General features: G+C 34.1%; 1 protein-coding gene across 1 annotated transcript; it reads left to right on the top strand.

Moving 5' to 3' along the window:
- The first annotated feature begins 1,098 nt into the window (after positions 1–1,098).
- Positions 1,099–11,397, top strand: LOC131627835 (uncharacterized). The gene is made up of 23 exons (XM_058898696.1): positions 1,099–1,461; positions 1,831–1,938; positions 2,234–2,382; positions 3,529–3,610; positions 3,784–4,199; positions 4,869–5,301; positions 5,384–5,607; positions 5,900–6,095; positions 6,241–6,386; positions 6,760–6,934; positions 7,075–7,128; positions 7,472–7,651; positions 7,821–7,933; positions 8,097–8,273; positions 8,890–8,947; positions 9,089–9,148; positions 9,239–9,280; positions 9,372–9,517; positions 9,611–9,746; positions 9,841–9,918; positions 10,255–10,371; positions 10,642–10,704; positions 10,802–11,397. Exons 1-23 carry the CDS (start codon positions 1,315–1,317, stop codon positions 10,886–10,888), a joined length of 3,387 nt encoding a protein of 1,128 aa, XP_058754679.1. The 5' UTR covers positions 1,099–1,314; the 3' UTR covers positions 10,889–11,397.
- The last annotated feature ends 2,725 nt before the right edge of the window (positions 11,398–14,122 follow it).

Here is a 14,122-nt window from a genome sequence, read left to right as displayed (position 1 = left end):
ACACTTTGTTTTAATATGTTCCGTAGATATATCTACGAAAGATTGTCTGAACTGAACTAATTTGAATTTTTCTAATGTTCACTATGTTTTTATGTTTTCGTAGATGTACCTCCGAAAAAAATCAAATTTTGTTAAAAAAAAATACTTTCTGATGTGTATCTACAAAATAAGAGAACATAATGGAAATTTTGGCAAATAGCTAAGAGTAGGGCTGGCAATGAACCAAACTAACTCGAAAATAGTTCGAAATTCGATTCGGAAATTAAATCGTTGAACTAGGTTCATGAACCAAATGAGCTGAGTATGAGCTAAAAACTAAGTTCGTTAACTAAATGAGCTGAACTTGAACTATACATAGTTCGACTCGTTAGGTTCATTAGTCAACTCGATTATATATGAGATATATTATATTGTCTTTAAGAGTAGGTTTAAAGATTTTCTCTAAATCTTAGTATCATATTTTATTTTAATCTAACCGTTATAATTGATAATTTATATTCTCAAGTGAGAAAAATATTTCTACAAATAATTATACAAATAAAATTAACATCGTATAAATTCCAATCTTACTTTTAATTGATTTCTATATTTTTTTATTTAAAAATATTAATTTAAAATGTAAAATATATATATATATATATATATATATATATATATATATATATATATATATATATATATATATATATATATATATATAAAATAGACTTTAAAAAATTATTTTTAAGTCCGTGAAATAAGCGAGTTGAACCGAGATGTTCGTGAACTTCTAACACGTCAAGTTTGAGCTGAAAAAAAGTTCGTGATAAACTCGAACTCGAACTCAAACTCGGTCAATTTTTAACGAGTCGAGTTTGAGCTGAAAAAAAAGTTCGTCTTAAACTCAAACTCAAACTCGAACTCGGCCAATTCTTAACGAGTCAAACTGAGCTGAAGCGAGTTCGACTCGACTCGACTCATTTCCAGCCCTAGGCTAAGAGTATCAATTGAAATATTGTCTTTTATTTTAATATTAATATTTAATTTTAAAAACTCTCTCGATTTTATTAAGAAAATCAAATTACTATTAATTTATTGCATAAACGAAAATTTATTTTTAATTTTAATTTCCAGTGTGTGTGATGCTGTTGGGTTGGGGCCTTGTAGTTGAACTTGGTTCTTCCCAATTCCCAATCCCAAATCCAAATCGCAATCGCGGATCAAACCTCAAACAACCATTCCCATCAATCTTCTTCCTTTCAACCAATTCCATCTCCAGATTCTAGATCTATGATCAATTGCACTAATTTGTAACGAATCTAACAAAAAAAAAACATGTATATGGCTTATGGGTGGCCTCAGGTCATCCCTCTGGAGCAAGGACTGTGTCCTTCTGTGCAGAAGATTGTGTATTTCAAACTGATTAATCGTTTGTTGCTTGTTGTTTCTCCTACTCACTTTGAACTGTGGAACTCTTCTCAGGTACTTGGATCCGTTCATTGGATTGGTTTTCGGATTTGAATTTGTTAAATTTATGTTTTTGGGTCAATTTTGAAATGTGGGCATTGGAAATTTTTGAATATATATACTCAATTTTAGGAGTTTTTGGATATATATTTTTGGAAAAAAAATACGAACTTGATTTTGATTTGATGAGGAGTAGAGTTTTTGTAATGTGGTGTTTTGGAGTTTGTATTTGAATTTCTGTGTGATGAGTTTTTATTATTTGTTTAATTTTCGAGATTTTTGGGGGAAATGTTGAAGTGGTTTTCATGGAGGTGTATTGATGTAATGTGGATATAATTTGGGCTTAACAGTGTTTTTTTGATTTTCTGTTGGTTATTTATTCAGCATAGAGTGAGATTGGGAAAGTACAAGAGAGATTCGGATTCGTTGAAGAGAGAAGGTGAAAACTTGCAGGCTGTGTGGAGTCCTGATGCTAAATTAATTGCTATTCTTGTAAGTGTGCTGCCGTGTGATTAACAATGTGGTTTGTCAGTTATGTATTCTCGGTGTTTTCGATAGCATCTTTAATATGCTCGTGAATTTATAAGTGGACTATGCTCTGAAATGAAAGATGCACCTTACCCCATTGGAATTATATTTAGATGTTTTTTCATTCGGATCAGCTGTGTTGTGCACATTTTGTGCCTTTATTTTGTTCATGCTGCAATTAACACATTCCTTGAAGTTAATGATGTGTTTTAAGTATCTTGTATTATATTCCTGATTGATGTGTATTTTCTATTTGCAGACATCTTCTTTCTATCTTCACATTTTCAAGGTCCAATTCTTGGATAAAAAAATACACATTGGTGGGAAACAACCTTCTGCTTTGTCCCTAGCTACTATATCTCTTCTTCTCAGTGAGCAAGTTCCTTTTGCAGTAAAGAGTTTGTCGGTGTAAGTTTCTTGCTAATGTTGTTTTTAAAACTTCTTTTGTCTATGTGAGTTAGTGCAATTCAACAAATCTTCTATTGGTATGGACAGTGGAATATTAATTGGAGTCCTATAGTGGAACAATATTTTGTTTTTATAAGTATGGGCATGTAGATGGTGGAAAATAGACTTAGGTGGTTTGGGCATGTGAGAGAACACCTGAAGATTCCGTGGTAATGAGAGTAGATCAGATGGAGAGGAGTCAAACAACTAGAGGTAGAGGAAGACCTAGAAAAACTATAAGAGAAGTTATTAAGAAAGATATCGAGATTAACGAGTTGGATAGAAGCATGGTCCTAGATAGAACATTATGGCGGAAGTTGATCCATGTAGCCGACTCCACTTAGTGAGATAAGGCTTGGTTGTTGTTATAAGTATGCTATACACGGGATAATATATTTTTCTTATGATGAAAGATATGTTGATTGATTTCTTGGTTTCTGTCATGAACCAACCATCCTAGCTTTTGATGAAGACATATTAATTGTATGTTATATATCTCCAACATACCCCCTCCTGCGTGAGTCCTTTTGAGTTGAAAGCATGGACAATGCATAGATCAGCCTACCTTGTGCTGAGACACAACTTTTAATTAGAGGAACGAGAGTGTAAGTAGAGGATTGAACTCTTAGCCACTTGTTCATAGAGGCTTTGATAAACTGTTATGAGTCAACTACCAAAAAACTTAGATTGTTAAGTAAAACATAATTTATTTTATATCTATCACTTCTCATAAAATTTGGTTCCACCATGCTACTTACTCCCAAGATTGCTGATAAGTAAGAAATGCAGTGAGGAGTAGAGGAGTTAGGTATACTATAAATCAAAAGTTGAAGAAATATTATATTAGCTCCGAAGATATGTTTCTTATAGAAGTCTGCATCCATATGGGACATTAGTTATTGTGACAATTGAATGTCTACATGATTTCTTTTAACTCATTGGCATTATCTAAAGCGATATGATATATTGAACTCATGATACGGTCATTACTCAATACTTTCTGAAAAAATGTCAAAATTTTGCACTTCACTCTGTATGTAATAATCAAAAGTTGAAGCCATTTGCTACATGATCTTGACACTACTCTTTATACAACCGTTTTGTCAGGAGCAACATCGTTAGTGATAACAAACATTTGCTGCTTGGACTTTCTGATGGAACATTGTACAGTATGTCTTGGAAGGGAGAGGTAATTTAAACATAGAGCACCCAGCAATTTTGGACATTGCATCCCAATTTAACTTATTTTCTATGGTCAATTGGTCCCTGATTTACAGAAAATATTCAACTGACTTTACAGCGTTCATTTTTGTTTTGACGTATAACAATGTTACTCATTTTATTTTATGATCTCCTATGCAGTTCTATGGAGCTTTTCAATTTGATCCAAATCCTTCTGCTAGCTTTGATGATTCTCAGTTACCACATTCTTTAGAGAATGGTGTTTGTCATAAAGGCCAACCGAAGGTTCCTGTGCCTAATCACATTATTCCAAAAAATTCTGAAATCAAACAGCTGGAGCTTTCCCTTTCATTGAGGTTGCTATTTGTCTTGTATTCTGATGGGCACCTTGTCTCATGTTCCTTTAGTAAGAAAGGTTTAAAGCAAGTTGACTGTATTAAAGCAGAAAAGAGGTTGGCTTGTGGGGACGCTGTATGTGCTTCAGTAGCTCTTGAGCAGGATATTCTTGCTGTTGGTACCAGAAGAGGAATTGTGGAGTTGTATGATTTGGCCGAATCATTAATGCTTATACGCACAGTTTCTTTGTATGACTGGGGGTATGTTTTGTGTCATTTTAAAGTTATTTACACATACCAAATAAATCCATAAGTTTGTCACTTTTGATGAAATCATTTATCTTTTTCTTTAATACCCGTAACTATTTATCATCTCATTCTACCTATTTCTCTCTTCGCAGTAAATATTTAGGGTATTAGTTACAAAACATATATTAATGTTGTGTTGAAATTTGATAGTCACAAATAAATAGAAACAAAAGTCTTCTACAAAAGCAACGCTTAAAAAGGAATAGAGAGAGTATTAAACATGCATCCAGGGAATCAGTCACAAATTGGACATTTCTGCAATTTACTTCTGAGCTTGATGCTCAATTTCTCCAGCAGATTGTGCTCAATACTCTTGCTTAATGTTATCTCACCTGCTCTTCAATCTCAATGCTGTCTCCTTTCTGTTTATTTGTTTGGTTTGAAAGTCTTTTAGTGCAACTTAGCTACTCAGGAAAGGTTAAAACATTCTACGTTATTCCAGCATCATTCATCTTAATTAAATTACAGCGCTCGCTCTCCTATTTTATGACTCCATGCAATTTCAGTTTCAGAAATGACTGCATTCGTAGTTTCTCCATCTTATCAGTATGTTGGGACTTACGTTCAATGTCATGTAGATGGACTTTGGTTCTATGTCATGAAGTATGCTACTTTTTGCAGATATTCAATGGATGATACTGGCCCTGTTAGTTGCATTGCATGGACACCTGATAACTCTGCTTTTGCAGTTGGGTGGAAATTAAGAGGGCTTACAGTTTGGTCAGTTTCTGGGTGCCGCTTGATGTCAACAATCCGACAGATAGGTTTAAGTTCTGCTTCTTCTCCAATTGCTAAGCCAAACCGTGATTGCAAGTATGAGCCATTGATGGGTGGTACCTCACTGATGCAGTGGGGTGAACATGGATACAGACTTTATGTTATTGAGGAGAGATCTTCAGAGAGAATTATTTCATTCTCTTTTGGAAAATGCTGTCTTAGCAGAGGTGTTTCCGGAACTGCATACATCCGGCAAGTGATTTATGGGGAAGACCGGTTGCTCATTGTGCAGTCAGAAGAGATCGACGAGCTTAAAATGCTACATCTTAAGCTTCCAGTTATGTGTTTGATTGTCAAACTTTAAATGTGTAATCTTAATCAAATGAACATCACTTCTAAAGTTTAAATTTTTTTTGCAGGTTTCTTATATTTCCCAAAACTGGCCTGTTCAACATGTGGCTGCTAGTCAGGATGGAATGTACTTAGCAGTCGCTGGTCTCCATGGTTTGATATTGTATGATATACGATTGAAAAGATGGAGAGTATTTGGAGATGTTACCCAGGAACAAAAGATTCAGTGTAAGGGCTTGCTATGGCTGGGAAAGATTGTTGTTGTCTGCAACTATATTGATTCTTCCAACATGTGAGATACTTTTATTTGCTTACGTATTTCATGTGGCTGGTTCCTTATAATTTAGTAGGTACAAAATATTGTTTTTAGCCAATTGTTGTTAAACAATGAACATGCCTCAAAAAGCCTGAATTTAAAGGGCGTTAAGTGTTTTTACTTTTTACCCTCTTAATTTGTCTTTTTAGTATAGGTCTGATTGAACCCAAAACTAATGTTTTTCGTAGCAATAACTGTAGCATTATACAACATAGAAAACATTTTATTCTACATGCAATGGTCTCTTAGGTCTCCTTATTTATCTCAGGTATGAATTGCTCTTTTACCCAAGATATCACCTTGATCAAAGCTCATTGCTCTGTCGAAAACCATTGCTAGCGAAACCAATTGTGATGGATGTGTACCAAGATTATATACTGGTTACGTATAGACCATTTGATGTCCATATATTCAATGTTAAATTATTTGGTGAATTAACTCCTTCAGGAAATCCTGATTTACAGGTAAATGCACAATTATAAAATTAATTTTCCCATGTTTTTGGGTTTTCAATGATACTCTTGTTCAGCATGCTCTTTTTTTTTCTTCAAATTTTCTTCTATAAAACCTTGTTTGTTATACATTTTTAAGTGATAACATGACATACAGCTTTCTGCAGTACGAGAACTTTCAATTATGACTGCCAAGAGTCATCCTGCAGCAATGCGATTCATTCCTGATCAAATCCCACGAGAACCTATTTCAAAAAGTTACATTTCATCTTCAGCAGATTCATTTAGTGGAGAACCAGCAAGGTAATATCCTTTTGACCAACATGTAATCCCTTTCTCCAGTTTATTTTCCATTTCTCTCATAGAAATGATCCAAAGGGAAAATGTCACAATCTGTAAAGTCAGAATGCATTATAACTCAGAATCCCTTATTATTATTGTCATGAACTGGCATCTGAGTTCCGGCTTTATTGAATAATAATCGATATGCTAGTCTAAACTCGGTTACTTTTGTTGCTGCTATTAGAGCCATTTTTTCCCCTATTAATAATTCATCGTCAAGAAAATTGAGTTCTTTGAAGTGTTTGTGTTGAGATAAATATAGTTAGAGTTCTGGGTCAGATGCAATGGTGGAGGTTCTTTCTATCATGTTACTGATGAAAAGTATTTGTTCTAGATGTCTGATATTGAGGTCAAATGGGGAGCTTTCACTTCTTGATTTGGATGATGGGCGGGAGAGAAATCTTACGGATTCAGTTGAGCTTTTTTGGGTCACTTGTGGCCAGTTTGAGGATAAAACAAATTTGATTGAGGAAGTTTCGTGGTTAGATTATGGTCATCGGGGCATGCAGGTAATTAACTGTCAAGATCTTTCTTAATCCCTGTATTTGCATCCTTATATTTTATTAGATTAAATAACTTGTGATCCACCCTCTAGTGTGTTTTCTTTTTACTTCTCTGATAGTTTTTACATGGAAGTTCATTGTTGCAGGTTTGGTATCCATCTCCAGGTCCAAATTCTTTTAAGCAGGAAGACTTCTTGCAGGTATGGATATTTATGAGGATGTTTATGATCTTGTAGGCTGCGTTGTACATAACACAATTTATTTTCTAGGTCATTGTTTTAAAATTGATTTTCGTAACATATTTTGTAATTCATTTCTTCAAACTTTTTTGTTAATTTTATTATAAAGAATCACATGCAACTGTAGGTTTCTTATATTGTTGATTGTCTTCATTTTGCATCATCTTACTTTTATCTGCTAGGTATATAGAAATTGTCCATAAAAAGAATATTTTAGGCTATTTGAAGCAACTTCACTAAATTCAGTCCTTCCTTTATTCTGGAATCTGTTAATTTTCTGATTTGATCATTAATTGATTTTCAGTTGGATCCGGAGCTGGAGTTTGATCGTGAAGTATACCCTCTGGGACTTCTTCCGAATGCTGGTGTAGTTGTTGGTGTTTCCCAGAGAATGTCATTTCCATCAAGTGCAGAATTCCCGTGTTTTGAGCCATCTCCTCAAGCACAAACTATACTGCACTGCCTACTCCGCCATCTTCTTCAGGTATTGCAATGGGTAAATTGAAGTGATTAGAATTGCTTTAGTTTGTAATCCATATTTCATTTCTGAGACATTGCTGATTTTCTTGTGTTTTTCTTTCCAATTTTTTTCCTCCTAAACCCTTAAAGGTATAACCTATGTGATTCTTTCCTATTATTTATGTATCTGCCAGAGAGACAAAATCGAGGAAGCTTTAAGGTTGGCAGAACTATCAGCAGAAAAGCCTCATTTTTCACATTGTCTAGAGTGGCTTCTTTTTACAGTATTTGAAGCAGATATATCCAGGTACTATAATTTGGAAACATTAATAAACAACTACCAGGATTTTGGCTATAGTTTCTAGCAAATTTCCTTTTCTTGAGCATGAGTGTAACAATTTCTCAATACAAAACTTAGTTGCCAATTGGTTTTTATCTTGATTGGTTAATTTTCATGCCAACTATTCCAGGCCAAATGTAGACAAGAACCAGATCTCAGTTCTTAAACATGTAAAAACTCTTTTGGAGAAGACCTGCGATCTTATCCGAAATTTTCCAGAGTACTTAGATGTTGTTGTTAGTGTCGCAAGAAAAACAGATGGTCGTCATTGGGCAGATTTGTTCTCTGCCGCTGGAAGATCAACAGAGTATGTCTTTCAAACATCTATACGTTTCCTTTTGATTTCATCGTTCATTAATATTCTTAAAATGTACTAAAATCTTCTTTTGAAATATGGAATCATGTAAAAAAATCCTTAATGGATGAACTTGGTAATACCATTTGCCATTGTGCTAGATGCAATTTTTTTATGGCTTTCAAGAATATTACAATAATGTTGCAACATTTCAGTTTGATAAACTTTATTAAATTACTACCTCTGCAACTAAATGCTTCATTTTTTTCCATGCTCCTGTATGTTATGAATGGACAGATTGAAATGAAATGTGAATGGGACATATTTTTTTGTGTCAAACAGGGTCAAAAGACTAATTTGATTTAATTGAGAATTTTCAGTTTTTTCATTGTTCCGCTTCGAAACTTAGCCTAAAGAAACAAAGAAAAGATTGATAAGCTGTTTTACCTTTATAATATAATATAATAAATAATTTTACCTTTATTTTGAACAAGATTGATAAGCTGTTTTTCCCTTGCAAAGTCATCTGAATTTTGTTTCCTCTTTTGGCTTATTAATACTTTATACTATAATGTTTTTTCTGTTGCTGTATTTTAATGTGGGTGATTAATTTTTTACTTCTATATAGATTGTTTGAGGAATGTTTTCAACGTAGATGGTACCGCACTGCAGCTTGCTATATACTTGTGAGAATCACTTGCCTTTCTCAATAAGTTTCTTTATCTGTAAAGAGTAAAAAGATTATCATTCTGAATGACAACTAGTAGTGAGAATCTTAATAAAGACATACTCATATGATCAAGTTCATTTCATCTCAAATGTAACAGGTAATTGCCAAACTTGAAGGTCCTGCTGTGAGTCAGTATTGTGCTTTACGGTTATTACAGGTTTGAGCTTCACTGCTTCAATTATTTTATTTTATTTCCTTATATTTAGCTCAAGCTCCATCTTTGATGTGAATTATTAAACTTATGCAGGCGACACTCGTTGATTCTTTATATGAGCTTGCTGGGGAGCTGGTACTGTCTTGAAACACTTAAGATTATTCACTAATATATCTCATACAAGAGTTCATGACCTTTTACATAAATTTTTGATTTGGGTCCTCAGGTGAGATTCTTGCTAAGATCTGGTAGGGAGTATGACCAAGCATCATCTGATTCAGATAAACTATCCGATTCAGATAAACTGTCTCCCAGATTTTTAGGCTATTTTCTTTTTCGTTCTACTGAGCGCAAGCAAGCATTGGATAAAAGGTTTGTGTAAAACTTAGTGAATTTTTTCTTTTGTCCTAGCTTCAGAGTTCAAAAAAAATAAATCATACCAACAAATAATTTTCTTTGGAGCAGCCCCTCATCCAAGGAACAAAGTGCTCATGTCACCTCAGTTAAGAATATTTTAGAAAACCACGCTAGTTACTTGATGGCAGGGAAAGAGCTCTCCAAGCTTGTTGCATTTGTAAAAGGCACTCAATTTGATTTAGTGGTAAGAAGATCTTGCTGGTTGAATTGTTCTAATCCCCTTGAGTCAATTTTTCTTTATTTTAATGTGTAAGTTGTTTAATGATAACCAATTTCAGGAATATTTACAACGCGAAAGATATGGGAGTGCTCGGCTGGAGAATTTTGCATCAGGGCTTGAACTAATAAGCCAAAAGGTTTGAGATTTTAACATTTGAAAAAAAAAACTTACTTTTTGATCAGTTATATTCTAAATGGCTATATGGTACATGAGGATACTTCACCCTCCTGATATTCCCTTCTTTTGAAAACATTTCCTTTTCTAAGGGAAAAAAACTCATTACATCGAAATAAACCATAAATTATGATTATGACCATATATGGTGGAACACTGATTATTCACTGCGGAAACCAATCTTAAACACTGATTATGCACTCTTTATTCATTTGGAAGAAGCTTGTGTAGATTTATCACAGTGTTTTTCATTAGCTTTAAATCTTCACACTGTTAATGAACGCTATTGTGTTTTCAGCTTCAAATGGAAACACTACAGAGCCGATTGGATGCCGACTTTCTCCTGGCTCATATGTGCTCTGTCAAATTTAAGGAATGGATAGTTGTCCTGGCTACTCTCTTAAGACGTTCCGAGGTATGTTAAGGTTCATTGTGTACTATACACTGACAGAGATATAAAATTTTGGTGATGCGGGCAGTGTCAAGATTTTAGGGAAAAGATGGAAAGGAGAGAATGATAGAAAATCCAATTCTGAGTTATGGTATATTAAATGAGAGGACACAACATTTAATTAATACTCCTAGTCCTATTATATTTATACTCAGTTTTAATTAGATTTTAGCTTATGGATAAAAGGATTCACTTTGTTGATAATTGGAATATTCTTCTGGTGTGCTTTTACAGGTTCTGTTTGACTTATTCCGTCACGATTTTCGGTTATGGAAAGCTTACAGCAGCACCCTGCAGGTATAACTATCTTAGTTTTTCTGATGTAAATGATAGTAATTGCATAATTTATACTTAATGAACAAAATTATGGTTCCTGCTGGTTTTTTATGCACAGTCACACCCAGCATTTACTGAATATCAAGATTTATTGGAAGACCTCGAAGAGAAACTTTCATCTGTTACAAATGAGGAAGAAGAATGATGAAAGTAAACATAGATTTCACATCTGTACTGTGGTCCTCATTGCTTTCCCGCTAAAGTAGTTTGCCTGGGAGGCTTTTAACCTCAGCCCGCATCATAGTTTGATCGATCATGTCCCACAGAAAGAACTATGCATCCTTTCCCTTGGATTCGATCGTGGGGGGAGGGCGAGAAAATCACATTTATGTGGAGCTTAAATTAAGATGACTACGGTAACACCATTTTCGCGGTGTTATAATCCAATGAATCCCGTCCGGAATATAGTACTTGTAGATAGAGGTTAGAAATATTTGTAGGGAGGCTTGTTCATGTCTGAGGATTTCACTATTCTTTTTCACTTCTTAAACCAAATTTTGTAACATGTGATTTTTGTATAAGCATGAACAGATCCATCTGTATATATTGGTTATATGCTCTTTGATCAGTTCAACATTCAGAGTGGATTTTATGCACTTACTATTTTAGTGAGATTTATATGAATTTCACTTGATCATGTGATCCTTCTCTCTATTTATAAGGCTCATTTTAAAAATGATGACATGGATATGGATTCTACTCAATAATGTATTAGATAGTATGTTGCTTACATTCCTCTTTTCCTTATGTTGGCTCAAACATAAATACAAGTTTCTGCAACAATATGATAGGATACATTAAAGTAGTTCCAGTTTCAAAATCTAAAATACGAGTATTGCAATAAATTGTGTTAGCTCTATCTCAAATTATAAATTATTTAAAAACATAAAACTAGTCTTAAATTACAAATTATTTTACTATATCATTAATGTATTATTTTTTCATTTATATTCTTTAAGCACAAGGAACGTAGGGGTAAGGTGATTAAGTAAAAAACACGGTGGTTCTCACTCTTAACCAAACATGAGGTATGTAAGAGCTAAGCAGGCAACATTAGGCATGACAACGGAGCGGGTCGGGGACGGTTTTTACCTCCCCCAAACCCGAATCTCCAATCAATCCCCGTTACCCGCCCCAAACGGGGATGGGAAATTAAAACCCAAACCCGTCCTTAACGGGTTCGGATATCCCCGCCCCGCCACCATGTATTTCGTAAAATCAATTTTTTTAATAAAAATATTTACTTTTTCAAAAATCAAATTACATTATAAATAACAAAATAAAAAAATCTCATACATATATTTCAAATATTTAAAATAATAAATACAAATCAAATTATTAAAATATTAGCCACATATTTAACAATATAAAATATAAATAATAATGTACATATTGAAATAAACGGGGCGGGTTCGGGGTGGATACTAGTGTCCCCATTACCCGACCCATCCCCATATTTTCTAATCGGGAAAAATTCAAACCCGAATCTAAACCCAGTCAAAGCGGGTTTTCCCCGTCAACTTCGGGGCGGGTTCAGGTGGGTACCCGTGGGTCTGGGTTTTATTGCCATGCAACATGGTGGTTCACGGTGAGCATATACGGGAGAAGTGATTACGTAGAAAAGATAGTGATTCATAGTCCTAAGCACGAGATATGTAAGGATGATTAAGAAGGAAACAACAGTGGTTCACAGCCTCCTAATGATTATTGGGTGATCCATTAATCGAGCTTATCCTTTATTATTATGTCCCTTCATTAATCGAGCTTATCCTCTATTTATATCCGATCATGATAGCCACTCACACTATGAGAATCTTCTATAAAGGTCTGGCTTTTCCATTTCTTCCTTTTACTGTTTCAATTTACAAATCATTTTTTGCAAAAATTGTCCTTGTTTTCTTTAACTGCTGCCTAAGCTTAATCAAATTTCCAGCAATTCTGAAGTGCAAACACATATATTTTTATCTTATTCTCTAGTGTCCTTTCATTTCCTTTTATCTAGTCATGGTTTTCATTAAAGACTGTGACTCTACTGGGAAGGTGATTGAGCCTAAAATACATTTTGAGAGATACGAGTTAATGACTTTATGCTTGACGAGTTCAAACCGGATCAATAGTATAGTAAATTGCAGGTTTAATAAGACATAAATGTTTGGGAGTTACAGGAGTTAATATAGAGATAGTTTTGGTAGCGATGCACCTTGTAATAGTGATGTTGCCTTGATGTCTTTTTTCCAAAGATAAACGGAGTTTTTTTATGGTGACTACAACTTCAAGAAGCATTAACTTATGTGAGGAAGTAGTAGGCGTCAGTTTGTTATATAAGGAAACAACAAACCTACCCTTGGAGAAATATTCAGTTGAGTTTGAGCAGGGTCATGATGGGGATTCAGATCAATTACATACACCACTTGATAGCGAGGATGAGTAAGAGTATGGAAAATTTCCAAGTTACAAAACTGGTGAGAGAATTAATTCTTATTGGATTCCATGAGCAAGAATATGAGCAAGAGTATGAAAATATTCTTATTGGATTTCATGAGCAAGAGTATGAGCATCTGTATGGAAATTGGGAAAAGAAGGACCCTGAGATGGAATTGAAAGAAAGTATGTGGAGTGCAATAAATACTACAACAACTCCTGCATGAGAGAGGGCAATGTTAAAGATGAAAACATTGAATTAGGCTTCATTGAAGGATATGAATGATGTCCCATCTAAGTGTGACCTACAGGTAAATAATATGGGTGAGGAATTTAACATGCCAACCTTAGAGCATATAGACAAACCTATAATCACTTTATTATAAGGGATTAAACATTACCAGACTAAAAGGATTACTATTCAAAAGGGAAATTGGACACCCCAAAAAACTGAGGAATAAGACTTGTGAGGAGCCAAGATACCCACATATGTTGCCAAGAAGACTTGCAGGTATAACTATCATTAGTGTGGAGTCATGGAACACAACATGAGGAATTGTAAGGAAAAAAAATTGTTTATAGGGCTATACCAAAAGGTGGAAACCAAACTAAGAAGTCTAAGACAAAGACTAACTGTGATATAAACAATACCAAGAAGACAAACACAACTAAAATTAGGTCTTCATCACAAATACCAATTCCTACACAACCAACTCAAGAATAGCTTTAGGATGTTGAAGTACTATTTGTAATATTTTTCATGAAACAGTTTATGTCATGCCATATTTTGACATGTCTATGAACAAGTTTGTAATATGTGTAACTGTAATGTTTGTTTCTGTCATGCACTGCAGTTTGTAATGAACATGTTCTGCCATGCTTCTCTAGTTGATGCAATTCTATTTTGGTACAGGATATTACTTTTGTATATTACAAATTTTTTACTGTCATTTGATTA

The sequence above is a fragment of the Vicia villosa genome, unplaced genomic scaffold, assembly GCF_029867415.1.
Source record: "Vicia villosa cultivar HV-30 ecotype Madison, WI unplaced genomic scaffold, Vvil1.0 ctg.000402F_1_1, whole genome shotgun sequence".
In the NCBI taxonomy this organism is placed as follows: Eukaryota; Viridiplantae; Streptophyta; class Magnoliopsida; order Fabales; family Fabaceae; genus Vicia; species Vicia villosa.
The sequence above is the reverse complement of the archived record's forward strand: the minus strand, read 5'-3'. Positions and strand labels throughout refer to the sequence as shown.

Excerpts from the sequence above, each read along its gene's own strand:
- LOC131627835 (XM_058898696.1), top strand. The coding sequence starts at position 1,315 with ATGTATATGGCTTATGGGTGGCCTCAGGTCATCCCTCTGGAGCAAGGA. Across the intron at positions 6,935-7,074 it reads ATGGTCATCGGGGCATGCAG|GTTTGGTATCCATCTCCAGG; the intron begins GTAATTAACTGT and ends TCATTGTTGCAG. Across the intron at positions 7,129-7,471 it reads AGCAGGAAGACTTCTTGCAG|TTGGATCCGGAGCTGGAGTT; the intron begins GTATGGATATTT and ends ATTGATTTTCAG.